Here is a 26,439-nt window from a genome sequence, read left to right as displayed (position 1 = left end):
TTTTTGTATTTTTAGTAGTGATGGGATTTCACCATGTTGGCCAGGCTGGTCTCAGACTCATGACCTCAGGTGATCCTGCCTCAGCCTCCCAAAGTGCTCGGATTACAGGCGTGAGCCACCGTGCCCGGCCCCATGATCATTATTATTAGCGGGTTATTTTGGTGGGGGAGGGAAAGAGTCTAGCCCTGTCACCCAGGCTGGAGTGCAGCAGCGCTATTGTAGCTGTCTACAACTTGGAACTTCTGGGCTCAAGCCATCCTCCCACCTCGGCCTCCACAAGTGCTGGGATAACAGGCGTGAGCCACAGCGTCCGGCCCTATTAGCAGTATTTTGAAAACAAGGATTGAGATTCTTTTTGCCAAAGGCAGAGGAAAAATGAAAAGCTCCCTGGACCTGAGGCTGCAGAGTGGGGTGTGCCGTAGGGAGCAAGAGAGGAGGGAGCCTCTCAGTGGGGAAGGGCTGCTGGTGGCCGAGGGTGGAGCTGGGTGAGTCATTGGGCTTCTCCTGCCACCTAGTGGCTCCTTGGGGTGAAGCCACCCTGCTGTTCCCTCAGGTCCCCTTGGTAGTGGGGGGGCGAGGCCGGATTTAAATATTCCTAAAAACCAAGTCTCCAGTCCCCTTCTGTTAACGCATTCAATGCCCTGCCCTCTCAGGGGCCCTGGCCTAGGAGGCATCCTTCACCCGGCCCCGGCATGTGGGACAAGACCCCCTCCTCCACGTGGAGAGACAGCGGGAAAGCCTTTGTCTTGGCTCCCGGGCAGAGTGGTGGGGGGGGGGCCCCGCAGTGGACACCTGGGGCCGGTGGATGCCACCCTCATGCACCCTACTCCCAATGGCTTGATGACAGCTGATGGGAGATACTGGGCCCCTGACCACGTCCGTCCGTGTCTGCTGCAGGTTCTAGTTAATTCTATAAATAGGCACTATTTTGTGGAGGCTCTGGGTTAGGGCTCTCCGGAGCCTTCCCATGTCACCTTCTCCGAGGACTTTGCCCTTTTGTGTCCAGGATGGACGGGGCATGGACAGAGACCGGCCACCCCAGGCCTGAGGGCCCGAAGGGACCTGGGAGACATCTGGGTCTGGGCCGCTCTTCACGCCCCTCCCTCCAAGGAGGTTGCCTGGAGAGACAGCCTGGTTGCATCACGCCTGACTCCTGCCTATTAGGTGTCTGTGACTATTGGGGAGGGGTCTGGCCCTGGGTGAGGGGCTTCAGGAGGAGGCTGAGGGGCCTCATGAAGGGGCCACACGTTGGCTGTGAATCAAGGTCAGGCGTCCTGCCTGGCTGCCCATTGCCCTCCCTGCCCCTGCCACCCACCTCTCCCTGGGGCCCTGCAGCCTCGGCTGCATCAGGCCAGGATTGCATCACTCTTGGCTTTGTTCTCAGAGCAGCAGGTGCAGGAGTAGGGCCTGCCGCCCGCCGCCCGCCCCCACTTCCCTCCCATCTCCTTCCACTCCCTCCTGGGTAATCCCCCTCCTTCCTCCCTTCCTAAGCTCCTGGCACCCCAGGAGCTCTCAGCTCCACGCACCCCAGGAGCTCTCAGCTCCCCTTCCACCTTGTTCCCCAGGGAACCCTGGAGCCTACCAAGGTGGAAGGAGGCAGGCTGGGGGGCAGGATGAGCAGCAGGCTGGAAAACTCCTTTCATCACCTCTAGTCTCCACCTGGCTGAAAGCAGGTGCCACCCACAAAGGGAACACCTGGTTGTAGCCAGGGTATGGCCTCCTAGAATCTGGGGACAAGGTCAGAAATTGTCACCTGCTGAGCTAAAGCTAATAATAATCAACATAAAATGAATAAATTCAGGCCTTTGTAGAGGGTGCTTAACTTTTCTTTGTTGTTGTGTTTTTTTTTTGTTTGTTTGAGATGGAGTCTTGCTCTGTCACCCAGGCTAGATGCAGTGGCACAACCTCAGCTCACTGCAACCTCCACCTCCCGGGTTCAAGCAGTTCTCCTGCCTCAGCCTCCCTAATAGCTGGGACTCCCGACCTCAGGTGATCCACCCACCTCGGCCTCCTCAAGTGCTGGGATTACAGGCATGAACCACTGCGCCTGGCCTATTGATCACTTCTGTGCCCACCAGTAGACCAAGCATTTTAGACTCACACTCTCACGTCATCTTTCAACAGCTCTGTGAGGAGGTGCCATTAGCATGTCCGATTTACAGATGAGGGAGCTGCAGCACAGAGAGGTCAGAACACTTGCCCAAGACCACTCGAATATTAAATGGCAGTGCTGGGAGGTGAATCTGGGTGTGCCCCCTCTTGAAGTCTCTGGAAGAGATGGTTGGAAAATTCGATGCTGACCTGCCTGGAACATTTTTTTAACCCCTGAAAGGTTGCTTTTGTCTAAGACACTCATCAGAGATAAGTGTCTTATTTTCATTTTATCAAAAAGATAGAATAAATAAATATCCATGGAAGCCTGGGCTACATACTGAGACCGTGTCTGTAAAACAATAAAAAATTAGCCAGGTATGGTGGCATGCAGCTGTAGTCCCTACTCGGGAGGCTGAGGTGGGGGAATAATTTCAGCCTGGCAGGTGGAGGCTGCAGCGAGTGGTGACCGCACCACTGTACTCCAGGCTCGGCTCATAACATAGTGAATGAATCCTGCCCCGCTCCACACTGTGGTACCTCTGAGGCAACATTGTTGCTGAAGGTTCTGGTCCCTGCAGGCTTAGAAGAGGAGAAGCACCAGGGGATCCAGCCTGCCAGGGAGGAAGGAGGACTGGGGGGCTGTATTTGTGGACCCTGCAGGCTGGCACAGAGACTGTGGGTGGAACTATCCCTTCTCTGCTCAGGGGCTCTGCTTGTGAAATTCCCTGCAGTGTTCAGGGTGTGTTGATAAAATAGCATTGGGTTTATAAATCAACAGGAACTAAAAAAAAAATAAAAAAGAAGAAAAAAAAATAGCATTGGGTTGCCAGTCGCGGTGGCTTGCGCTTGTAATCCCAGTACTTTGGGAGGCCAAGGTGGGTGGATCACAAGGTCATGAGTTCGAGACCAGCCTGGCCAAGATGGTGAAACCCTGTCTCTACTAAAAATACAAAAATTAGCCGGGCACAGTGGCATGCACCTGTAATCCCAGCTACTCGGGAGGCTGAGGCAGGAGAATCGCTTGAACCTGAGAGGTGGAGGTTGCAGTGAGCCGAGATCAGACCATTGTATTCCAGCAGAGGTCTGGGTGACAGAGTGAGACTCTCTCTCGAAAAAAAAAAAAGAAAATAGCATTGGGTTTAGCAATCTAGCCACCATGACTTTGGCTAGTAGGAGTTTACTCCTGAGGGCTGGATTAGCATCTCTGAGGACAGACGGTCTCTGACCTTGCAAAGCCCAACACCAGACCCTAGGCCTGGCCAAGCAACAGCTGTTTCAGAGGCCCAGCATGGGTGGCTGCTGCTGCCATCTCCTTGTTTTCACTTCCTTGGCACTGAAAGAGAACCTGAGGGAAACCAACTGGAGAGCATGGAGCCTGGCTTCCACAGCCAGGGCCCTGCTGCACCACAGCCTGGGAGAGTGCGGCTCAGGGCGAGGAGCAGGCTTGCTGGCTGACGCTCTTCTCTGTCTCCTGTCTCTTTAGCTCAAGGCAGGCTCCATTTGAAGGGACAAAGAGCCCCATTGACCTCATAGCCTTGTGACCCCACCCAAGTCTGTCCCTCCCTCCCCAGCCAGCCAGCAGGGCCCTCGAGTAGCAGACAGGGGCCACAAGGCCACTCAGAGGGCACAGGCAGGGAAGCCGAGAGATGGCAGCCAGCTGGCCGGGGAAAACTGGGAGCGTGGGGGCAGTGCCTGCCAGATCCCCACCACGGCAGCCTGAGATGAGGGCTCCGTGTACTCCTGGCTGTAGTCCCAGGAGCAAAGCAGCAAAGACCCTGCAGGGCCAAAGCATGGGTGGCTGGGGAGTCCAACTTCAGCCCCCAAATCGGCTGCCCTGGAGCTCAGGGCCTCCCTGGCCCACATTCCTGCTTCCCTGCCCCCAATATGCCCCCCACACCCAGCCTATAAAGCCCCCTTTGTCTGAACCACTGAGGATCTTAACTCTCCCCATCTCAGCTTCCCGCCCCCTCTTCCCTCATCCTCTGGTGCCTAACAAAGAGGCCAGGGCTCAGTGAGAAGTGGTGAAGCCACCTTTATGCCAGCCTGGGCATTGGCCCAGGGGGTGTGGGCAGCCAGTCCCTGTACACCAATGCCTCCACCCACTGCCCACCTCAGGGCAGGTTAATTCCCACCCCTGTCCACTGGGGACTGCGTACCCCTGCCTAGGCAGTGTGCCCACCTCTCACATGTGATGCCCCTCTCAGTTTGCCCTGCCCTGTCACAGACAGCACAGAGGGCAGTGGGCGGCCAGGAGCCACCCCTGATGGAGGGTGTCAGAGGGCGAAGGCATCTTTTTGCCATCTCCTTGGTGTTTGCCAGATTTGGTGGCCCCGCTGCCCACATATTAGGTTCTCGAGTAGCGCCTGGGGGTTGAGATCCCACTTCTCTGGGAGTGGATAAACAGGTCAGCCCCCTCCTCCTGCTTGGCACTGCCAGGAACATGGCTCATTGGGTGGGCAACAGGAATCCTCATCTCTTTTTCCCACCCCCAGCCAAGGGCCTCAGAACATCTTGGACTATAAGCTGGACTCTGGCAACAGCTTCCTGTTCCCACAGAGATCTCGGGGTGCAGGTGGCACAGTGTCTCCCTGCCTCCCAGTGCTCTGGGTATCTATGACCTGCTATCAGTCACCCCCTGCAGCGGTGGTAGCCTGGGAGGCAGTTGGTCTGGGCCTTGGGATCAACTCTGCCGCCCAGGTGCGGTGAGGCCGCGGGCAAGCCCCTCCCTGGCCCCTGTAGCAGGAGGGTGGGGTCCTTCCGACTCCTTGAGCCTCAGGAATGAGGAAAGGGTCTTCCCTTGCAGGGGGGTCTCCTTTCCCCTAGCAGCGCCCCGAGGACGGGCAGAACACGGGATGCAGGCGCGGGTGAGCCCGGGACGTGCGAGGGTCGGGTGTGCGTTGTGTGTGTGCTCGAGTGTGGGCGCCCCCCGCGTGCGTGCGATTGTGAGGTTGCGTGTGAGCGCGTGTGCTCGCCGGTGCGCGGTGCTGCCACGGGCCGGGCGGGGTGAGGAGGGGAGGGGGCGGGGGGAGGGGCGGGGCCGGCGGGGCGGGGCGGGGAGGGGGCTCGGGCGCCGACACCAGGCGCTCCTCGCGCTCGGCGGTCGCCGGGTGCAGCTGCCCGGACAGGGCGCATGGAGGGGCCGTCTCCCCCTGCGCCCCCGGGGGCCGGCGAGGCGAGGACGGCATAGCTGGGCCCAGCATGGAGCAGGTGAGCGGGCGCCGGGCTTGGGTGCGCGGCCGAGAGCCGAGGGAGGGCTGCGGGCGTTGTGACCCGGCGAGGTGGGCGCGGCGAGCTCTGGGGGCTGCCACCGCGGGAGGGGTTGCGGCGTTGGAGCTCCGGGAGGGCTGGGGCTCTGGGGGAGGGATGGAACTGATGTGACACAGAGCTGACACACACACACACACACACACACACACACACGAGTACTCCCCTATCACTGACACCCAGGGAGGCGTGTGCACAGGGCACCTCTCTCCCCACCCCCTTTCCAGAAAGAGATCCCTCACACCGAGAAGCCCCCATTCCCACTTGGTAAGGGCACAGCCCCTGCTCCCGAACCCAGGCCCAAAGAGGCTACAAGCTCTGCAGAATGAAGGAGTGGGCTCTGGGTCGTATGACTACCAGTTGGTTGACCCCCAGTCCCTCCTGGTGGGACCTCAAGATGCGCTGGTCCCCTCCCCCTACACATCAAGGGGCTTCTTCCAGCCCCACTCCCCCGCTTTCCCAGTCACAGCAGCTGCAGCAGCTGCTGCCACCATTTCGTGTCAGCGAAAAGATGGGGTGGGCTAGGAGGCTTTCTCCAAATGTACCCCAAAGGCAGAGCCGCAGCCCCAGCCAGGTTTTGGGAGGGGGCTGCTGCCTTCCTTTCACACAGGCTCCATCAGAATACGCTGAGTGTGGGCTGGGCACTGCGGGTGGGGATGAAGACCCCCTCTGGTCAGAGTTCTTATCCCCTGCACAGAGCTCAGCAAATCCCAGACAAGCTGGGCCGGTCCCCTTCCATGATGAAGGGGCTCTATCCTGATTTGCAGCCCCCTGCTCTAAGAGAGGCCAGCAGCCTGATGAGGGGCAGAGCGAGGGGGCTGCTCCTGGGGTGGCCTTACTCCCTTCCCAACCTCCAAGTGGGGTGAGGTCTCGGGTGGGGTCTGGAGGGGTGGGGTGGGTTTTCTGTTTGGGGCACGCCTTTCAGTGCTCAGCCACCCAGACCCCTCTCCTTTCCCGTCCCAGGCTCCAGGCTCTTTGGGGCTGTTCTGCCTGAAGCAGTAGTCGGGGCCCTGGCTCTGAGACCCTCCCCTCCAGGCTGAGCACAGGTCCCCTGTCACTCTGGCACAGGGCCCGTGGGTGGCCTGTGATGGTGGTGAGGAGAGGGTGAGGAGGGTCAGGGGGAGGTGGAGTCTGTGGAAGGGGCGACCCCACCAAGTTCTGGGTGGTTGGAGAGGGTCTCTGGTTGGCATGAAGTGCTCTGGGCATCCTCCCTGGGCTGGGTGTGAGTTTTGGGCGGGGCTGTGGGCTGGTCCAGTTTCCAGGCCTGTTTGGCATCTTGGGCACTAATTTAAATGGCCAATGGCAGCTCCCTGGAGCACCAGGCCTGGCTGCTATTGTTGTTACTGACTGAGCACAAAAATAGTGGGAGGGCAGGGAGGGAGGGAAGGGTAGTAAATGCCACCGAATTGCTCATTGTAAAATGGTTAATTTTACGTTATGTGAATTTTGCCTGCATGTTTTTTAAAAAGGAGTGGCAGGGCTAGGGGCCACTACTACTTTCTGTCTGGAGAACCCTAAATGCATCTCACCGAGCCTGCAGCTCAGCTCAAGTTATTCTCCAAGTAGCCCATCTGCCCATCATCAGCCTTCATTAGCCTTCCGTAACTGTTCTGGGCATCAGTCGCTTACCCTTTCCCAGAGGGAAGACCAGAGCCCACTCCCCTGGTGCCTCCCCTGGGAGGAGAAACATCAAGGGGAGTCAGGACACTGGGCTTCTGCCCCTGGCTCTGTCACAGAATCACTGGGAGGCCTTGGACGGACATCCCCTCTCTGGGCTGCTGTGAAATCTCTGCCAGCTATCCCAAGTGGTGGCTTCTAGGTCCTTTCTAGATGTCCTAGGACCCCTCTGCCGAGCACAGCAGCTCAGTCTGTCCCCTGGACCGTGAGGTCCCTCCCCACAGGCGTGGACTCTGCCAATCGGCACAGTCTCCGAGGTGCCAGGCTGATGTGGTTAACGCCTACTGGTGTCACCAGCTTTCTGGATGTGCCAGAGGCATGGTGTGTATAAAATCAGAGCTTCTTTCATTGCACCAGGGAGAGCTCCTATTTTAAGTTTCCCATGTGCTGAGCCCTCTTGTAAAGCAAAGAATCCTTTTATAGTGCGCGAGCACCGATGTGTCTGTTTGGTATGTGTGGATTTTGGCATGGAGGGCTGCCTTAAGGGGAGCATGCCTGGAATCTCTCACGGGGGCTGGAACGGCTGGGCGGGTGAGTGCCAGGACTAAGGGGATTGCCCCACTGTGGTCAGTCCTGCCCCTCTTTTCTCCTCATCTGACTTCCAACACTCCAGCCCAGGGCTGGCTCAGGGCCAGACAGAGGAGAGGGAAGCAGCTGCCGGGGGATTTCCAGAGCTTCGAAGGGGAGGGGGGAGCCTCCTCTCTGATCCCTTCCCCTTTGCCTCCTCTCTCTTCCCCTCCTCTATGTTCCCCTTCTTTCCTCTTTGCTCCTCTCCTTCCTCCCTTCCAGAAGGGCAAATGGAGACAGGGAGGAGGGTGGGTCCCAAGTGTAGTGATGTGTAGGGGCCAGGTGGAGCTGGGCAGGGGCTGGGAGCCTGGGGCAGAAGCAGGAAGAATTAAAGACGCCACACTAGAATTTAGCATCCTGAGCTGGAATGAACGCCCTGGCCCGACCCCTCCCAGAGGGATCATTCAGTAAAAAGAGTAACACCAGACTCAGGCTGGAGTCTTACATGAATCCTAGCTGTAGGTCTTGGACAAGCCACCCAGCCTCTCTGGGCCTGTTTCCTCATTTACAAAGCGGGGCTAATAATACCCACCTTACAGTGTTGCCATGGGGACTAAGTGAAATAATGTGTATAAGAGCTTGGCACATAGTGGGTGCTCAATGTACTTACTCCTCTCCTCTGTGTCTCGGTGTTTGCAAGCCCCTGCTGAGTGATGGCGCTGGTAACCTTGCGCACACTCACTCATACACATGGTCCTTGCCACCGGCCTTCCCTGATGGGAAGGTGAAGAGCCTACTGGGCTGGGTTTTCCAAACCTGGTTTCCCTAGAGGTGGTCAGTTCAGAGTGGATTATCTGTTGGCCACCCTCCTGCCCTGACGGGAGGCCTCGAGGGGCGTGGCTTGCTTACCCTGCTGCCAGCCCAGAGAAGCAGAGCCTTCTTACTCCCGCCCCAGCCAGCTGTCCAGAGGTTTCCTGCACACACCCCAGCTGCTTGGCAGATTACCAGGGCTCTTTGGCCCCAGCCTGGCCACGGGTCTTCAGCCTCCCCCCCGAGGGGTGTTCAGGTGGGATTCTTCTCTTGGGAGGCGTGGCACCAGGGATGAGTGGACTATTGCCCTACCCTCCACCATTAAAGATACTTAGTGAGGCTAGGCTCGGTGGCTCATGCCTATAATCCTAGCACTTTGGGAGGCTGAGGCGGGTGGATCATGAGGTCAGGAGTTTGAGACCAGCCTGGCCAACACAGTGAAACCCCGTCTCTACTAAAAATACAAAAATTGTCTGGGCATGGTGGTGGGCACCTGTAATCTCAGCTACTTGGGAGGCTGAGGCAGGAGAATCGCCTGAACCCGGGAGGCAGAGGTTGCAGTGAAACTGGGGGATAGAGTGAGACTCTGTCTCAAAAAACAAAAACAAAAACAAAATTAGCCAGGTATGGCATGCCTGTAGTCTCGGCTACTCAGGAGGCTGAGGCAGGAGAATCACTTGAACCCAGGAGGCAGAGGCTACAGTGAGCTGAGATTGTGCCACTACACTCCAGCCTGTCCAGCCTGGGCAACAGAAAAAAAAAAAAAAAAAAAAAAAAGACATTTATTGAGCACCCAGTACATGCAAACTGTTGTGTCAGGTGGTGGGGAGGGAACTGTCCCCATATTCCAGGGAGGGCAACAAACACAGCCAAGGGTGCCTGGGATGGGGCTGAGATGGTGGTGCAGGCACGATGCTGAGTAAAACGAAGAGCCTCCAGTGACTGGGGGAGGAAGAGAGGGTCTTGGGAGGTAGGTGGGGTTTGTCCTAGACCTCAAAGCCCTCTACTAGCAAATGGCAGAGAAAGAGGTGAAAGAGTGGGGTGCAGGCACTGGCCACAGCCCCAGACATCCCATAGAGTGAACCTCATTCATTGAGCATGTTGCCAGGCTGGGGTGCAGTGGCATGATCTCAGCTCACTGCAACCTCCATCTCCCCAGTTCAAGCGATTCTCCTGCCTCAGCCTCCTGAGTATCTGGGATTACAGGCACCCACCACCACACCTGCCTAAATTTTGTATTTTTAGTAGAGATGGTGTTTCACTATGTTGGCCAGCTAGACTTGAACTCCTGACCTCAGGTGATCTGCCCACGTTGGCCTCCCAAGTGCTGACATTACAGGCATAAGCCACTATGCCTGGCTAATTTTTTGTATTTTCAGTAGAGATGGGATTTTACCATGTTGGCCAGGCAGATCTTGAACTCCTGACCTCAAGTGATCTGCCCGCCTTGGCCTCCCAAATTGCTGGGATTACAAGTATGAGCCACTGTGCCTGGCCAATAAATATCTTTTTTTTTTTTGAGACAGAGTCTCGCTCTGTCACCCAGGCTAGAGTGCAGTGGCACAATCTTGGCTCACTACAACCTCCATCTCCCAGGTTCACGCAATTCTCCTGCCTCAGCCTCCTGAGTAGCTGGGATTCCAGGCGCATGCCACCACATCCGGCTAATATTTTGTATTTTTAGTAGAGATAGGGTTTCACTATTTTGGCCAGCTGGTCTCGAATTCCTGACCTCAGGTGACCCGCCTACCTCAGCCTCCCAAGTGCCGGGATTGCAGGTGTGAGCCACCACATATGGCCAATAAATGTCTTTTGACTTGATTAAATGGGTCCCCCTTGCTTTGGAGGCGGAGGTGTTGCCTGTAGGGGACAGTAGAGGACCTGGGGGCTGAAGCCACGAAAATGGAAGAACCGCTGTCCCCTCTAGCCCTGCCCTGCTATGCTTCTCCACCAGGGGATGCTCTTTCCCCTTTGGTGAAAGGGCCTGAGCTGGGGCCTGGTGCCCGTGCCTGTGCCCCATAACCACCTTTCACACATTATGGTTTCTCCTTTTCAGCTCAGAGTTTTTCAGATTCTTTGTCAAATGTGAACCTCAAATCAGAGGCGGGCCAGGAAGGCCTTACTGTTTTCATCTTACAGAGGGTGAAATGGAGGTTCTGAGAATGTACTTGTTCTCAAAGCCATACAGCTATGGGGGGCAGGGGCAGCAGGAGAACTTGAACCCAGGTCTTTAGACTCTTCAGTCAGTGCTCCTTTGAGGGCATGATAAACCCCTTGCCAGCTCCTGGGCCAGGCTTGATCTTGACCCTGGATGGCCCTGGGCCTCTTGGCTTCTGTCCAGCCCTGGGGAAGGTGGGCTCCTCCTCTGGAGCTCCAGCCTCCAGATACTTTTCCTCCAGTCTGCTCATGCCCTCCTTCTGTCCCCTCCGGCTCTCTCTCCTTGGCACCTGCTTCTCAACCCAACAGCCTGCTGAAGCCTTCCCCACCCAAACACACCTGCCTTGTCCACACCCACCTGTACTGCCCACCTGTCCCTTCTTGCTAAGGCTCAGTGTGCAGATTCCACCCCCTCCTCCCTGCTGCCCCTCCTCCCTGCACAGCCTGACCCGCACACCCACTGGCCCCCGAGGCTGCCATCTCTGCCCCCTGTGGTGCCACCTTCTCCAGCTGCCTGCTTTCTCTCAGTCCTCGCTGCCTCCTCCTTCTCTGCCTACCCCTTGGGCCAGTGTTCCTCTCACTCTTCACTCTTCCTGGAGAATCTGAACCACACCCCTGGTCTCAAGGACTACCAGAGTCTCTAGCTCAAGCCTCTCTTCCAGGAGATGGACCCAGGGTTTAAGCAGCCCGTCACCATTCCACCTGCCTCACAGCCTGTGGGTTAAGCGTGTGGACCACCCTGGAGCCCAAATGCCTGGGTGCAAATCCTGTGTGGCCTTGGGTAAGATACTTGAGTTTTCTGAGCCTCATTTTCCTTATCCACAGAATGAAGATTATGAGATCTATTTCATAGGGCCTTTGTAAGGCTTAATTGGGATCACACATACAAAGGACTTCGTGCCTGGCTTGTACCCTCTCTCTCTGAACACCCTAGACAACCTGATATTCCAAGCCTTGGCATTGCCCTGGACTCTTCCATTTCCTTCCTGGTGCTCACCAAGTCTCAGAGCCTCTGTTGTTTGTTGCCCCTGCCCCTTGCCTCGGTACATTTCTCCCAGAATCCCCTTGCTTGCTGACCTCCATTTCTGTTCACATCGTGTGCCACAGCGGCCATGGCAATTGCTGTCTCAGCTCCCTGCCCCAAACTGGGCTAGCCTGGAAGCGCCTCTGGGCAGCCCCTCTGCCATCACAGTGCCCTCCACCATCACACCCCCTCGGCCATCACACCCCCTCCCGCCATCTCACCCCCTCCCGCCATCACTCCCCCTCCAGCCATCACTCCCCCTCCCGCCATCTCACCCCCTCCCGCCATCTCACCCCCTCCGCCCATCTCACCCCTTCTGCCGTCACACCCCCTCCAGCCGTCACACCCCCTCCACCTTCATACCCGCTCCGGCCATCACTTTCCCTCTGCTTTCATACCGCTTCACCATCACACCCGCTCCGCAATCACACCCCTGCCCGTGTTTCCTGCCTCATCCCTCCATGCTTCCTGCCCACAGACACCCTCGGCTTGGCTCCAGCCACGATGTGATACTTGCTCTCTTCTGCCCCCCTGGTTCACCCTAGCATCCCTCTCCCTGGAGTGCCTTTTTCCCTAATCCCACCCTCCCCCGCCCCACCCATGAAGCCCCCGAAGCTCAAGGCACCTCCTTCGGGAAGCCTCCCCTGCTTCTCCAGCTGAATGTGCTCCTGTGCTTCGAGTTCTCTATAGGGTCACGACTGAGGAAGACCCAGGCCCCTGGAGGGAAGGATCTAGGCCTTACCTCTATATTCCCGGGGCGAACCGACTCCACTCCCTCCTCTTTCCCACCCCCTCACATAGTAGACCTTTGTGAATGAAGGATGGTGATTGCTCTGGGGGAGGAGTTTGGAAAGAGGGGGAGTATGAGGAGGGTCCTCAACGAGGGAGACTCTCCCCATGTTGGGCTCTGTGGCTCCAAACTCCCCAAAAGAGGGTACAGGAATACAGTGGGTTCCGGGGTGGATGGCAGGATGCGTGGAATGAGACCCTGAGTGAGAGAGGAAGGGGAGCCGGGATGGAGAGGAAGGTGAGGAGGAACAGCGGCTACAGAATATGGATGGGGTGGGCTGGGACAGGGTGGGGGTGCAGGTCAAGGTGCAGGAAGAGGTGGGAAGGGCGGCAGGGTGGGGAGAGAGCCGCACTTTCTGGGAAGTGGGAGCGGGTGGGGAGTCTGTGCATTGTGGAGGGAGGAATTCGCCTGCCGGTCAGCCTGAGCTCATTTCCTCTCACCCCCTCCTGCGGGGTCTGAGGGCATCAGGCTCTGGAAAAAGTGAGCCAGGGGCACCCCATGGCCTCCCCCCCTTCCTCCCTCCATCCCAGCCTCCGTTCAGTCTGATTTCAGATGCCAAACTTTCCCCCTTAAGAGATAACCCTTTATCCAGGGAGGAAAGGACCTCTGAGCCAAGGTGGCAGCAGGCCTTGGACCGCTGGCGCTACAGAGCAGAAAGAGGCAGGAACGGGGGCCTGGCTGAAAGTTAGGCAAGAAAATCCAGGCAGTATGACAGATTACAGTTAGACTGCAGGAAGGACTTTCCAGAAGTGGAGGATAATTCTGGCTGCATATGACCTTGATGAAAAGGATGAGGAAGGGAGAGGAGTCATTTAACTGTCCCTCCATTATTATGAAACAGAATCTCTTTCTCTTGACCGCCAAGGGATTTAAAATACCTAAATGAAGCATATGATCTAAACCCCAGTCAGTACCGCTTTCCTCAGGTTCACTGAGTAGGGATGGCCTAATTGTTGTCTGGACCACCCCTACCCCTCTAAGACCTGAGTCCCCAACCCTGATCAAAGGTAAAGGGGTGGGGTCTTGGGGCTGCTCAGCCCTCAGGGGTCTCCTTGCCCAAGGAGGGCTGTGACTCCAGCAGGCAGAGGTGGTCTTCCCAATTTCACTCCCTCCTCTCTCCAAGTCCTATTTTATCTGCAGCCTCCACTTTCTTTTTTACATAATTCGGGGAAAGGAATATGGAAGCCCCTTAAACTGCAAAAGGCATGGGAAAGAGGTAGGCAGAAGCTGTAGGAAGTAAGAAGTGGGAAAGATGGAAGTTAGAAGGAGCAGAAAGAATTTTCTAGCTATTTTCTAGAAATAAAGGATAAGGCCAGGTGTGGTGGCTCACACCTGTGATCCCAGCACTTGGGAGGCTGAGGCAGGCGGATATCATTTGAGTTCAGAAGTTCGAGACCAGCCTGGCCATCATGGTGAAACCCCATCTCTACCAAAAAATACAAAAATTAGCCGGGCATGGTGGCATGTGCCTGTAGTCCCAGCTACTTGGGGAGGCTGAGACGGAAGGATCACCTGAACCTGTGGGCAGCGGTTTCAGTGAGCCTCGGTTGTGCCACTCTACTCCAGCCTGGGTGACAGAGTGAGACTCTGTTTCAAAAAGAAAGAAAGAAATGAAGGACAGAGGGACTGTCTCTCCCTGGACTGTCAGGGGATGGGCTGGAGGGTCCTTCTGGGAGACAAGGAAAGAAGCTGTCTCAGGACCAGGGCATCTCTTTAGGCCGAGCTCGGAGTAATTCGAGGAAGGGTGGCTGTGGGGGCTGGTGACTGGGAGCTGTCACTGCTGCTCACTGCAGAGCAAGACTGTGGGCTGACCCCACGGCCTGCCCTAGGACTGGCTGGGTGGGGGTCTGGAGGGCTGGGCCACCTGCCAGCCTCTCTTCTGTCCTCGACTCCCCTGCCTTTCTGGGATCCTGGGCTGAGCCTCTGGCTGGGAGGGGCTTACCCTACACTGCAGGCACCCCGTCTCCCTGCCCCTTGCACTAAGTCTGCCCTAGTGTCTCAATGTCTATGGGTCTCTAAAGGGAAGGAGGCCTCTAAGCCTTTTCCTGTCTTCTCCCCCTTCTGATCCTGGGTCTCCTCGTCCTTGTTTCTGACTTTCTCTGCCTCTCTGTGCTGTCTCTATCTTGTCTCTTCCTCTCTCATGTTTCTGGGTCTCTGGATCTGTTTCTGACCATCTCTGGCTGGCTGTTTCTCTTTGCTTCCCTCTCCCTCTCTCCCTGTCCCTGTGCTAGTTCTAGGTTCGGTGCCCTTGTCCTCTTTCCTGGGCCCGGATGGCCTCTATCTGGGCCGGTCCCCTGGAGGCCCGGCAAGCATCTCCCGGAGACCGCCCCTCTCCCCAGGCTGAGCTCTGACATCCGGCTCTCGGGCAGCGCTCGCCCCTGCCTCAGCCCGGTGGCCACTCTGTGGCCCTTGAGCAAGGCCGCCGACGCACCCCGAAGGGAGCGCGAGGTTGGTGGTGGGAGGGGGAGGGGCGAGGGGGCGGACCCCGGGGAGGCCACCCCGCGCTCGGCCCCGCCCAGGCCCCGCCCCTCCCGGGTCCCTGCCTGCGCCCCCAGCAGTGCCCCGGCCGCAGAGCTGCCGCTGCCACCCGATGAATGGAGTCGCCTTCTGCCTGGTCGGGATCCCGCCCCGCCCGGAGCCCCGGCCCCCCCAGGTGAGGGCGCTGAGCCAGGGAAGGGGGCGGGGCTGGGCGCTGCAGGGGAGCGGGCGGCCGGGCCGGGGTCGCTGCGCCCCGGCTCGCCCTGCACAAACTGGGGCGCACGGCGCGGGCACCGCGGGCACCAATGCGGGGAACTTCAGCTGGTGGCAGGCCCGGGAGAGGGCCCGAGAGAGAGCTGTCCGGGGCAGAGGGGTGGGAATGAGGGAAGTAGGCAAGGGGCCGGGACGGGCACGGGGCTGCCAGAACAGGGGGCACAGACCCGGGTGGTGGTGCCAGGCCCCCGGCGGCTGGGCAGCGGAGGAGGGAGGCCCGCGGCTTTTGTCCGGGTTTTTCAGGCGGGGCGCCTGCCGCTGTTTCCTCTGCCCGAGTTTTCGTTTTCCGTTGGCGAGGCCCCGGCACAGCTGGAGGGAGAGGGGGTGGGGGAGGGGGTTCCCGGAGCGGGACGTCCTCCGCAAGGCGTCCGGACACCCCCTCCCCGCGCCACACTCGCCCCCCACCGGTTCGGACTGCGCGACGGATTGCTAGGCGCGGTTCTGCCGCGCTCCTGGGTCCTGGGGAAGTTCTAGACGTAGGCCTGGGACCCCCGGCTCTGCCGGCGCGGCTGCCCTCCCCTGTTGCCCTCTCTGACCGGCTGTGGGTGGGTCAGAGCGCGGGGTGCCAGGGGCATTACTCAGCGCTGGGTTGCTCTGCTTGGGTTCTTTCATCTGCCAGCTGCTGAGGCTGGGGAGGGGCCAGCAGGGGCCTCCTGGCCTCATCCCCGCATCGGGGCCATTCCCTTACCTCTGAGCCTGGCGGACCGCCACGCAGGAGCACCCCAGCAGGCCTCCCTGCCTTTAAGTTGAAGGGTTGAACACTGTCAGGCCAATAGTTTCCCTGAGCTCGGAAAAGAAATTCCCCAGAGTCCAGGTGGAGGTCAAGGCCTGGGCTGAGGCGGCTTCCTCTTTAGACAGGGCTGAAAGACCTGGAGACCCTCCTCCCCAGCTCTCCCGGCAGTGCTGAAGGTGGGATCTGGGGCGTGCAACTCTTTCTGAGACTGGGGTGTTTCTTGGTTGCCGGATGCGGTCAGCTCTCCCTTAGTCTGCATCTCTCTCCGGCTCCCTTCAGCTAAAGTGTGTTTCCTAATTATGAACTTGAAATTCAGGATGGACGGGGGTGGGGGGGTGGGGGGGTTGAGATCATTAAGCAAGAGTCCCTTGGATTCAACTCTCCACCAACAACACATCCCCTGCACCCCTCTCTCCACTCCCACCCTGCAGCCTAGCTGGGGGTGAGTGGCTTTTGATTCCGTGCAGTTCTCCCCCTCTGCCAGGCGACAGACCCCCTTCCCCAGAGTGGCGGCTCTTACTGCCATGTGCTCGTTGGCATGCGATTTGAATCTCGGTTATATAACCAATCATTTCACTTCCAAAGGCAGCCCCAAAGGTCCCCAGCCCAGGCAGCTTCTTCCACTTGCCCACAGTGCAGTTGAGTGTACCCCAAGGTTGCTGGGAATTCCAAGATCCTGCATGTGAGGCCCTGCCCTCTCCTTGGGAACCACGGGAGCAGTAAACCCCCTACATTCAATGCTGGATTCAAAGGCTTCAATAATATTAAACAGGAAGAATGGGAGTGGGCAGGGTAGGTGCTGGTGTCCCATTTCACAGAGAGGGTCTGAGCCTACATAGTGACAGTGCCCAGGCAAGAACCCAGGACCCTTGAGGGTAGTCAGGGCACAACATGAAGCTTGGGAAGGAAAGCCACTAAGAAAGTGTCAGACTTCGAGGATGGGGCAGGTTTGTGTGGATCCCAGTCCAAGCAGAGAAGGACTGGGTGGGAGAAGAGGCCTGGCCCTTGTGCCCTCCTCTTCAAGCTGACCCTGGGCTCATGAGGAAGAAGTGCAGCATTCTTGGCATGGATGGGAGTGGAGTGAGAGAGGGTGCTCTGAGCAGACCAGTGCAGGAGTGGGCAGTGGATTGCTTCATCCTTCATTGCAGGGTTACTCAGAAGGACTTCTTGATGCGTAATGTTAAAAGAGAGACTGAAAAGCAGTAGAGGCGAAGAAGTTACAATGTGAGGGACTGCAGTTAGATACTCAGGAGAACTTCCGGGGGGGAGCTTGTGACCTGCAGCATCCCAGGCGAGCCATGCAGGGAAGTTCCCTCCAGTACAGTGGGTCAGGTGTGTTCTTGTGATGTTGGATTCCAATGTAAAAATCTGGAGATGGTGACTGGAGGAATCATATATTCCTGTAAATGTATTCAAATGAGCATTGGTGCCTGGAAACGAAAAGGTGTTTTTTTTTTTAGGAAGGGAAGTTGCTTTCACAGTATAGCTCATAGCTGATACACAGACAGCAAAAACTCCTGGCCAGGTTTGTAAAAACTACCTCATTTGCTCCTCACACCACCACTAAGAGGTGGATACCATTATTATCCCCATTTTACATTGGAGGACACTGAGGCTCGGACACCTAATATTGTGGCCAAAATCACACCCCCAGTGCACTGTGGAGCTAGGGTAGGAATGTGGTAGTCTGGCTCTGGAGTCTTGCTCTCACCCTCGCTATCTGGCTTCTCAGGACCTGCCATGTCCCGCTGTCACTCCCACTCCAAATCTGTGTCTAAATGTACACAGCCCAAGATCAAGGTCAGCTTCTGGCTGGATTGCAGCTCCGTTGCTTGTCTTTGTTCTATTTCTTTACTCCTCTAAGCCTTCCCACCCTGCCCCATGCCGGCCCATAGCACTGGGCCAGGGCTTCGTTCACTGGTGTTTTCCTTCCAAAGGGACATCAGCCCCACTCTGTTGGCTGCAGGGGTTCAAAGGTGAGATATTGGCTTGGTCAGGGATTTGGACAAAGCCTGGTTTTAACGATGCTGCTCTCACCATCTCAGGAGGGAGACATGAATAGGGCCTGTGGGAGCTGGTGCTGCCTTTCTCCTAGCACACCCCACCCCTTCAGACAACCCGCCTTTAGATCCAGGCCCCCCTGTTTCTTGTGAAATTGTGCCAGTTTGTCAGCAGGGCAGTACCAGTCTGTGCCAGGCGGGCATCTCCTCCCCCACTGCCTCAGTGGGACATCAGGCTGAGATGGCCTTGGGGCTGGACTTTGGGGAGAGTTTAAAGCCCTTTTGGGGTGGGTTGTATATCCCACCTGTCAGAGTGGGTGAGAACCGGGTCATTGTGTCCAATTCTCTCACACTCCATCGGAGACACAGACTGGGGAGCTCCCAGGTTCCTTAGCCTCGGCAGACAAGGACCCATCTTCTGACTTCAGCCCCCAGGCCATTCCTGTCCCTCTGTGGTTGGTTCTGTCCTTCATGGCCCCCCTCAGTACAAAGTTCTTGGACTGGGCTCCAAGAGGAAGAGGGGAGGGCAGGGAGGAGCAGGGAGGAGTGAACAATGTGTGCTGTTCATCTCTGTGTCCAGTCAGCACAGAGTGGCCAGCACAGAGCCTGGCACAGAGCAGTTCTCCATAAATGTTTGTGAAGTGCAAACCAGGGAACAGCCCCGTCTGTGGCCTCCCAGGATGCCCATGCCCAGCTCTACCCCTGACACTGTGATGGTCCATCTCATATCCATCTACCCCACCAGACAGGAGTTATCTGAGGCCAAGAAAAATAAGAATAGCAACTCCTTCCATAGTGCTTACCACTATGTTGGCATATTACCATCACTCCACTTGACAGATTAAGAAACTGACACAGGCCGGACGAGGTAACTCACACCTGTAATCCCAGCATTTTGGGAGGCCTAGTTTGGCAGATCTCAAGGTCTAGAGTTTGAGACCAGCCTGGTCAATGTGGTGAAACCCCGTCTCTACTAAAAATACAAAAATTAGCTGGGCGTGGTGGTGGGTGCCTGTAGTCCCAGCTACTCAGGAGGTTGAGGCAGGAGAATTGCTTGAACCCGGGAGGTGGAGATTGCAATGAGCCGAGATCGTGCCACTGTATTCCAGCCTGGTCAATAAGAGCGAAACTCAAAAGAAAAAAAAAGAAACAAACACAAAGAGATTCCATGGCTTCCTAAGGACACACAGCAAGTAAGAGGCAGAGCTTAAGAGTTACCCATGTTCTTAACCCCATTACAAGGGGCCCCAGAGGTGTCATGTTTGTCTCCGTGTTCACAGGGCCTGGCACACAGCAAGTCCTCAGAGAATGTTTGTAGACCATCTGACTGACTGAATTCGCGAATGATGCTATTACCTTGGCCACGAAGTAAAAAGATTTAAAAAAAAAAAAAGGGACTGGGCGAGGTGGCTCATGCCTATAATCCCAGCACTTTGGGAGGTTGAGTCAGGTGGATCACCTGAAGTCAGGAGTTTGAGACCAGCCTGACCAACAAAATTAGCTGGGCATGGTGATGCATGTCTGTAATCCCAGCTACTCAGGAGGCTGAGGCAGGAGAATCACTTGAACCTGGGAGGTGGAGGTTGCAGTGGGCCAAGATTGCACCATTGCACTCCAGGCTAGGCAACAAGAGTGAAACTCCATCTCAAAAAAAAAAAACAAAAAACAAAAAAGAGGCAAGGAGTGGTGGCTCACACCTGTAATCCCAGCCCTTTGGGGGGCTGAGGTGGGCAGATCACCTGAGGTCGGGAGTTCGAGACCAGCCTGACCAACATGGAGAAACCCCATCTCTACTAAAAATACAAAAATTAGCTGGGCGTGGTGGCGTATGCCTGTAATCCCAGCTACTCGAGACGTTGAGGCTGGAGAATCGCTTGAACCCAGGAGGCGGAGGTTGCAGTGAGCCAAGATAGCACCATTGCACTCTAGCCGGGGCAACAGCAGTGAAACTCTGTCTCAAAAAAAAAAAAGAACGAATTCATGACTAATGGGATAGTGTATGGAAAAACCACAGACTCCTGTAGCCTAACCCTTTGGAAGTGGGGGTGCTAGGGGCTTGGGAAGGCAGCTTGGAGGTGCATGACACTGTGTTATCTCACAACAATGCCTGAGCCAAACCTAGAGAGAAAGGGAAGGCCACTCGCCCACACCGAAGTTTAGCAGGGCCACCCGGGCTTCCCCAGCCATCGGCTTCTCTTTGGCTCTCACTCCCTCTCTTGTTCCCTCAGAGTTCTGAGGGGTCGGTGCTGAGGAAAATGCACGTAGGCAAAGGCTCAGGTTGGAATCAAGAGGCCTGTGTGTTTTTCATCTCCCTGGCCCTGAGATGTTCAGTTCAATGCATCACTTTGTGGCGGGAGATTCTGTCTTTTTGAAGTTAGAGGGTGGACACAGCATGGTTTGGGGCAGGACCTAGTCTATCTATCAGTTCATCTCTCACAGAAGGGGCATTGATGCCGGGCACAGAGGCTCACACCTGTTATCCGACCACTTTGGGAGGCCAAGGCGGGAGGATTGCTTGGGCTCATGTGACTAGCCTGGGCAACATAGGGAGACCCAATACCTACAGAAAAAAAAATTAGCTGGGGCTGGGAGCAGTGGCTGACACCTGTAATCCCAGCACTTTGGGAGGCCTAAGCGGGTGGATCACCTGAGGTCAGGAGTTCGAGACCAGCCTGGTCAACATAGTGAAACCCCGTCTCTACTAAAAATACAAAATTAGCTGGGCGTGGTGGCGCACACCTGTAGTCCCAGCTACTTGGGAGGCTGAGGCAGGAGAATTGCTTGAACCGGGAGATGGAGATTGTAGTGAGCCAAGATCACGCCATTGCACTCCAGCCTGGGTGACAAGAGTGAAATTTAGTCTCAAAAAAAAAAAAAAAGAGAAAAATTAGCTGGGTATGTAGTCCCAGCTACTTGGGTGGTGGAGGTGGGAAAATCACTTGAGCTGGGGGAGTTGAGCTGCAGTGAGCTGTGACTGCACCACTGCACTCCAGCCTGGGTGACATAATGAGACCCTGTCTCAAAAAAAAAAAAAAAGAGAGAGAGAGAAAGAAGCAGATGTTGGGTTGCTGGCCACCTCCCTCCATTCCTAAACCTTAGGCCCAGGGACATCTCGTCAAACCTCCTCAAACCCCGATGCACCTAGGCAGAGAACCTCTTCCCCTCTGACCCCCTCTGCTTCCCATTTGCTGGTTTGAATTAAGATTAGTCAGTCACTATCTGCAGGTCACACCTGATGTACTGAAAAAGGCTGGAGAGGAGCTGGCTAGGAAAAAAAGAGGACCCTGAGGGAGATATGGTCCACTGTTTAATGTAGACAGACAGGCCAATCAAGGGAGGTACGAGGCCTGAGCTGGGCGTGGCCGTCAGTTCTTCAGGAAGCAGGAGCAGCCTCGGGTTGAGTGTATGGCTCTGCCTGCCTTCAGCCTGCTCAGGTCTGAATTTCAGCTCTTCTCCTTGTTCACTGTGTGCCCTGGGGCAAGTTGCTTCATTGTTTCGGCCTTGGTTTTCTTTTACTCTTTTGAGGCAGGGTCTTGTTCTGTTTCCCAGGCTGCAGTGCAGTGGTGCGAGCTTGGCACACTGCAGCCTTGAACTCCTGGGCTCAGTGAGCCTCCCTCCTCAGCCTGAGTAGTTGAAACTACAGGTGCATGCTACCATGCCCAGCTTTTTTTTTTTTTTTAATTTGAGGTGGAGTTATGCTCTTGTTGCCCAGACTGGAGTGTAATGGCACGATCTCGGCTTACTGCAACCTCCGTCTCCCAGTTCAAGCAATTCTCCTGCCTCAGCCTCCCAAGTACTGAAATTACAGGTGCATGCCACCACACCCAGCTAATTTTTGTATTTTTAGTAGAGATGGGGTTTCACCATGTTGACCAGGTTGGTCTCAAACTTCTGACCTCAGGTGATCTGCCTGTCTCGGCCTCCCAAAATGCTGGGATTATAGGCATGAGCTACTGCGCCTGGCCAATTTTTCTACTTTTGTATTTTTTATAGAGACAGGTTTTGCCATGTTGTCAGACTGGTCTCGAACTCCTGGACTCAAGCTATCCTCCCACTTCAGCCTCCTAAAGTGCTGAAATTACAGGTGTGAGCCACCATACCTGGCTGGTTTTCCTATCCTTGAAATAATCCCTCAAAATTATAGAGAGGGCTAAATGAGGTAATATGGGTAAAGTGGCTGAGATTTAGTAATCTCAATTATTGGTAGCAGCTATAAAAAAATTGACCTTGGGCCGGGCGCAGTGGCTCACGCCTGTAATCCAAGCACTTTGGAGGCCAAGGCGGTTGGATCACCTGAGGTCGGGAGTTTAAGACCAGCCTGACCAACATGGTGAAACCACATCTTTTAAAAAAAAAAAAAAAAAAAGTACTGACCTTTATGGTCAGAGTAATCTAAAGTGAAAGTGACCTGCCTCTGCAGGTAATGAGGCCCCTATCACTGGAGGTGAAGTGAGGTCCGGGCAGGCACAGGCTGGGCAATGACGTGCACTAGAGAGAATTCAGGCATGCGAGCTGGGCACAGTGGTTCATGCCTGTTATCCCAGCACTTTGGGAGGCCAAGGCAGGCGGATCACAAGGTCAAGAGTTTGAGACCAGCCTGGCCAAAATAGTGAAACCCCCTCTCTACTAAAAATACAAAAAATTAGAGGGGTGTGGTCGTGGGTGCCTGTAATCCCAGCTACTCGGGAGACTGAGAGGCAGGAGAACCTGAAACTCGGGAGGTGGAGGTTGCAGTGAGCCGAGATCGCACCACTGCACTCCAACCTGGGCGATAGTGCAAGACTCCATCTCAAGAAAAAGAAAAGAAAAAGAGAGAGAGAGAGAATTCAGGCATTAGACGAAGGCCTGGCACAGAAAACTCTAAGCGCCCTGCTTTGGGATCAGCACTATATGACAAGAAATTAGAGGAGCAGGTGAACCCTACTTCCTACTGCAGTGCACTGGTGAGAGCGGGCAGAGAGGTCCCCAGCCTCTGGGAACCTCAGAGGTTGGCTGCTATGGTTTGGGCTGTGACGCTCCTCAGAATAGGTAGTCCTGAGGCTGCCTGGAGAAGGCCTGCAAGGGTGGGTATGGTTCTGATGGGCGACAGCAGAGAGGAAGGGACTGGCAGGAGTGGAAGGAAGCCAGCCCTGTGTGGCTGGGACTGTAGGGACTATGGTGGCTCATGCCTGTGGTCCCAGCTACTCGGGGGGCTGAGGTGGGATTGTATCCTAGGCCCAGGGAGGGCTTGGTGACCAAGGGACAGGGAGGAGCCTGGGCCACTGGTCCTGAAGTTGGCCCCAGGGTTGCGTCATCATCCTGGTGCCTCAGCCTCCTGAGCAGCTGGGATTACAGGCTCGCCACCATGCCTAGCTAATTTTTCTATTTTTGTAGAGAGAGTTTTGCCATGTTGGTCAGGCTGGTCTCGAACTCCTGAACTCAGGTGATCCGTCCACCTTGCCTCCCGAAGTGCTGGGATTACAAGCGTGAGCCATGCGCCCGGCTGGGTTTTGTCATCATCCTGGGTGCCCAAGGGGTTTGGGTGTATGATGGTGGCAACGGGGAAACACGTAATTCCCTGTCCCGCCAACCCCCCAGCTTCTCCTGGAGGAGAGGCCAGGGCTACTCCCGGTGGCAAGGAGCCCGGCCGTAAGGAGCGGAACTTGGGAAAGAAAGACTTCTTATGCCCAGTGCATTTGGGGGCGTCCGGGGGTCGGGGAACAGTGGGGCCTTTGTCCCCAACCACCGGGAATCTGGCCGAGGAGCTGGCCCTGCGTCTGGCTAGGCCCTCGGCAGGCAGGCCCTCTTTGAAGTGACCCTTTCAAAGCTCGGCCTGAATCCCTGGGAGGAGAGACAGCTTGGGGCGGCACATGGGGATGACTGAGACCCACGGCCTAGGCCTGAGGGACAGAAACAGACCCAGCCTTGGCCTCTTGGGGTGGGGAGGCTGGCGGGAGGTGTGTGGGCGGGGGGAATGCAGTGAGCTGGGGGACTGCCTGGGAGCCATGTGGGAGGACAGCCGCTCAAGGGGTCTTGGCCCCAAGTGGGGGTCAACCTAGGGAGGGGCTGAGTTTGTTCTGGCCCTGAGTGTTTCTGTCTCCAATCTGACTTCTTTTTTTTTTTTTTTGAGATGGAGTTTCGCTCTTGTTACCCGGCTGGAGTGCAATGGCGCGATCTCGGCTCACTGCAGCCTCCGCCTCCTGGGTTCAGGCAATTCTCCTGCCTCAGCCTCCTGAGTAGCTGGGATTACAGGCACGCGCCACCATGCCCAGCTAATGTTTTGCATTTTTAGTAGAGACGGGGTTTCACCATGTTGACCAGGATGGTCTCGATCTCTTGACCTCGTGATCCACCTGCCTCGGCCTCCCAAAGTCCAGTCTGACTTCTGTCTGGCTCTGCACTCCTGCGTCAACAGCTGCTCCTTCCTTTTTAATTTCCCCAAAAGTGTGAGAGCTTGGAAAGAATCTGGTGTGGACGCCAGACTCAGAGCTCTTGGGAGGAAGGAGGGGTAGGGACCTGGGCAATCTAGAGCTTTTCCTGCTCCTGAGAGACCCCAAGGCTGGAGGGAGAGGCTGAAGGGGAGACCCCACCCCCCCACATTGAGCTTCCCTTAGCTCAAGGTGGAGGAACTCTGTATTGTTCCTGAAAAGGGGTGGAAGGAGGAGGAAAGCTACCCAGAGAAGGGACATTTTTGTTTGTTTCAGCTGGAGGAATATTAGAGGCCACCTTCCTTCCCTGTCTCTCTCTTCACCTCATGGGGAAACTGAGGCCTAGAGAAAGGACAGGCCAAGGGGACAGAGCAGAGAGGAGGGGACCAGCGAGAGTGGAAGGAAGCCAGCCTGTGGGGTTGGGACTGTAGGGACAATGGTGGCTCATGCCTGTAGTCCCAGCTACTTGGAAGGCTGAGGCGGGAGGATCGCTTGAGAGGATGGAAGTTGGTGGGAGGAGGAGGGGCCTCGGGTTGTTGAGTTGCCGTAAGAGGGTTGTAGAGAAGTGCCCAGAGTCCCTTCAGTTCCGGCCTGCGGTGATTCCATGAAGAGGGAGAGGACCTTAACCCCCCCCTTGATGCTGTTTCTACTTCTTGCCCCAGAACCTGCGCTCTCCTTGGCCTCTCTGCACTCTCTGTACAGGGAAGATTCTTATAAATCTCCCTTTCCTCTTCTGGAGGTGTGGCCCTGGGATCCTCCCCAAGAGAGGTGGAGTAGGGAGCGGAGGCCCCAGGCTGCAAAGGAGGCTGTCTGCGCACTGTATCTCGCACTGGCATCGCAGAGCTGAGCTTCGTTAGCTCTAATGAAGCTTTGGCACTGTGCCCCTCCCACACAGCACCTAGGTGTTGCAGGGAAGGCGAGGAGGACAGCTGAGGTTGGGTCTAGAGCCCAGGAGATGGTGGGGGGATATTTGCAAGAGGGGAGGGTGGGAGGCAGAAAATGGGGACCACACAACCAGGCTGGGCTGCCAATGTGAGGGAGAAACAGCCCTTCTTTCCCCACTGGGACCTTTTTCTTCGCCAGTGGCCCAGAGGCCTCGGTACTCCCAGTGCTAGGGAAAGCCTTATCTGAGAGACAGGGTGTGGCCTGGGGATGCTGAGGATATTCCCAGGCCTGGCTTGTCGAGAGCGCCCTTCCTGCCCTCTCCCTAACTTCCACCTGGGGCAGGAGAAGGACCTGACCCCAGCATGGGAGGCCCAGGGCTTGGGACAGTCGGGCAGCTGGCCACAGCGAATCAAACTTGCTGTCAGTGGTGACCGCTGCTTGCTGGCCCTCTGTGTTCCAGGCTCTCTCTCGGAACCCGGACGAATGAGACACAACCCTGCCCTCAAGGGCCTCCTGGTCTGCTTTTCCTACCGCCCAAAAGCCAGACAAAAAGTCTCCGTGAAGATTTTATAACCATGAGTTCTGAGATTTGCATCTACCCCATTGACCAGTCCAGAACACCCCTCAGGGGCCCCCTGCCAAAAATATTAATGTAAAAATGGCCCAGACTGACTGGGGAGACAGACCTGCAGCCGACACAAGCTGGTGTCTTCACTGTGGGAATCATTTGAGAGCCAGTGTGCTCACAAGGGGGTTAACTGGAGTTGAAAGCCGGAAGCCGGAAGCTGGGTAGAATTGCCGTAGGGACTGGTTAAAAAACAGTTGGTGATATGATTATCTCCTTTCTCTCAACTCCTGTTTCCAAAATCTATCATGAACCTGAGGATTCTGTAGTAAAATCTTTTTTTTTTTTTGAGATGGAATTTCTCTCTTGTTGCCCAGGACGGAGTACAGTGGCATGACTGTGGCTCACTGCAACCTCTGCCTCCTGGGTTCAAGCAATTCTCCTGCCTCAGCCTCCCAAGTAGATGGGATTACAGGCATGTGCCACCATACCCGGCTAATTTTGTATTTTTAGTAGAGATGGGGTTTCTCCAGGTTGGTCAGGCTGCTCTCAGATTCCTGACCCCAGGTCATCCGCCCGCCTCAGCCTCCCAAAGTGCTGGGATTACAGGTATGAGCCACTGTGCCCCACTGTGAAATCCTTTTTGATTGATTTTCGAGTGCCGTCATAAGGGGAGTGTATACTTACAGATGCAAGAACTGAGAACTGGAGTGGGCAAATAACTTCATTCGAGGTCACCAAGCATCACGTTTTATATATATATATATATATATAT

General features: G+C 56.0%; 1 protein-coding gene across 6 annotated transcripts in view; it reads left to right on the top strand.

The window, feature by feature from the left end:
- The first annotated feature begins 5,157 nt into the window (after window positions 1-5,157).
- Window positions 5,158-26,439, top strand: part of ARHGAP23 (Rho GTPase activating protein 23) — a 100,821-nt gene continuing 79,539 nt past the window's right edge. For 2 of the 6 annotated variants that reach the window (XM_032279817.1, XM_032279815.1), the window contains exon 1: window positions 14,870-14,976. In XM_032279817.1, coding sequence (XP_032135708.1) covers window positions 14,914-14,976 — 63 coding nt within the window. In that variant the 5' untranslated portion in view covers window positions 14,870-14,913. Of the gene's footprint in view, window positions 5,302-14,869; window positions 14,977-26,439 lie in introns of those variants that run through there. The other 4 variants (XM_032279816.1, XM_032279818.1, XM_032279821.1 and 1 more) reach the window with 4 other exon arrangements.

The sequence above is a fragment of the Sapajus apella genome, unplaced genomic scaffold (assembly GCF_009761245.1).
Source record: "Sapajus apella isolate SASKATOON/1434 unplaced genomic scaffold, GSC_monkey_1.0 scaffold12, whole genome shotgun sequence".
Taxonomy (NCBI): Eukaryota; Metazoa; Chordata; class Mammalia; order Primates; family Cebidae; genus Sapajus; species Sapajus apella.
This window is presented reverse-complemented; position numbering and strand designations above follow the sequence as displayed.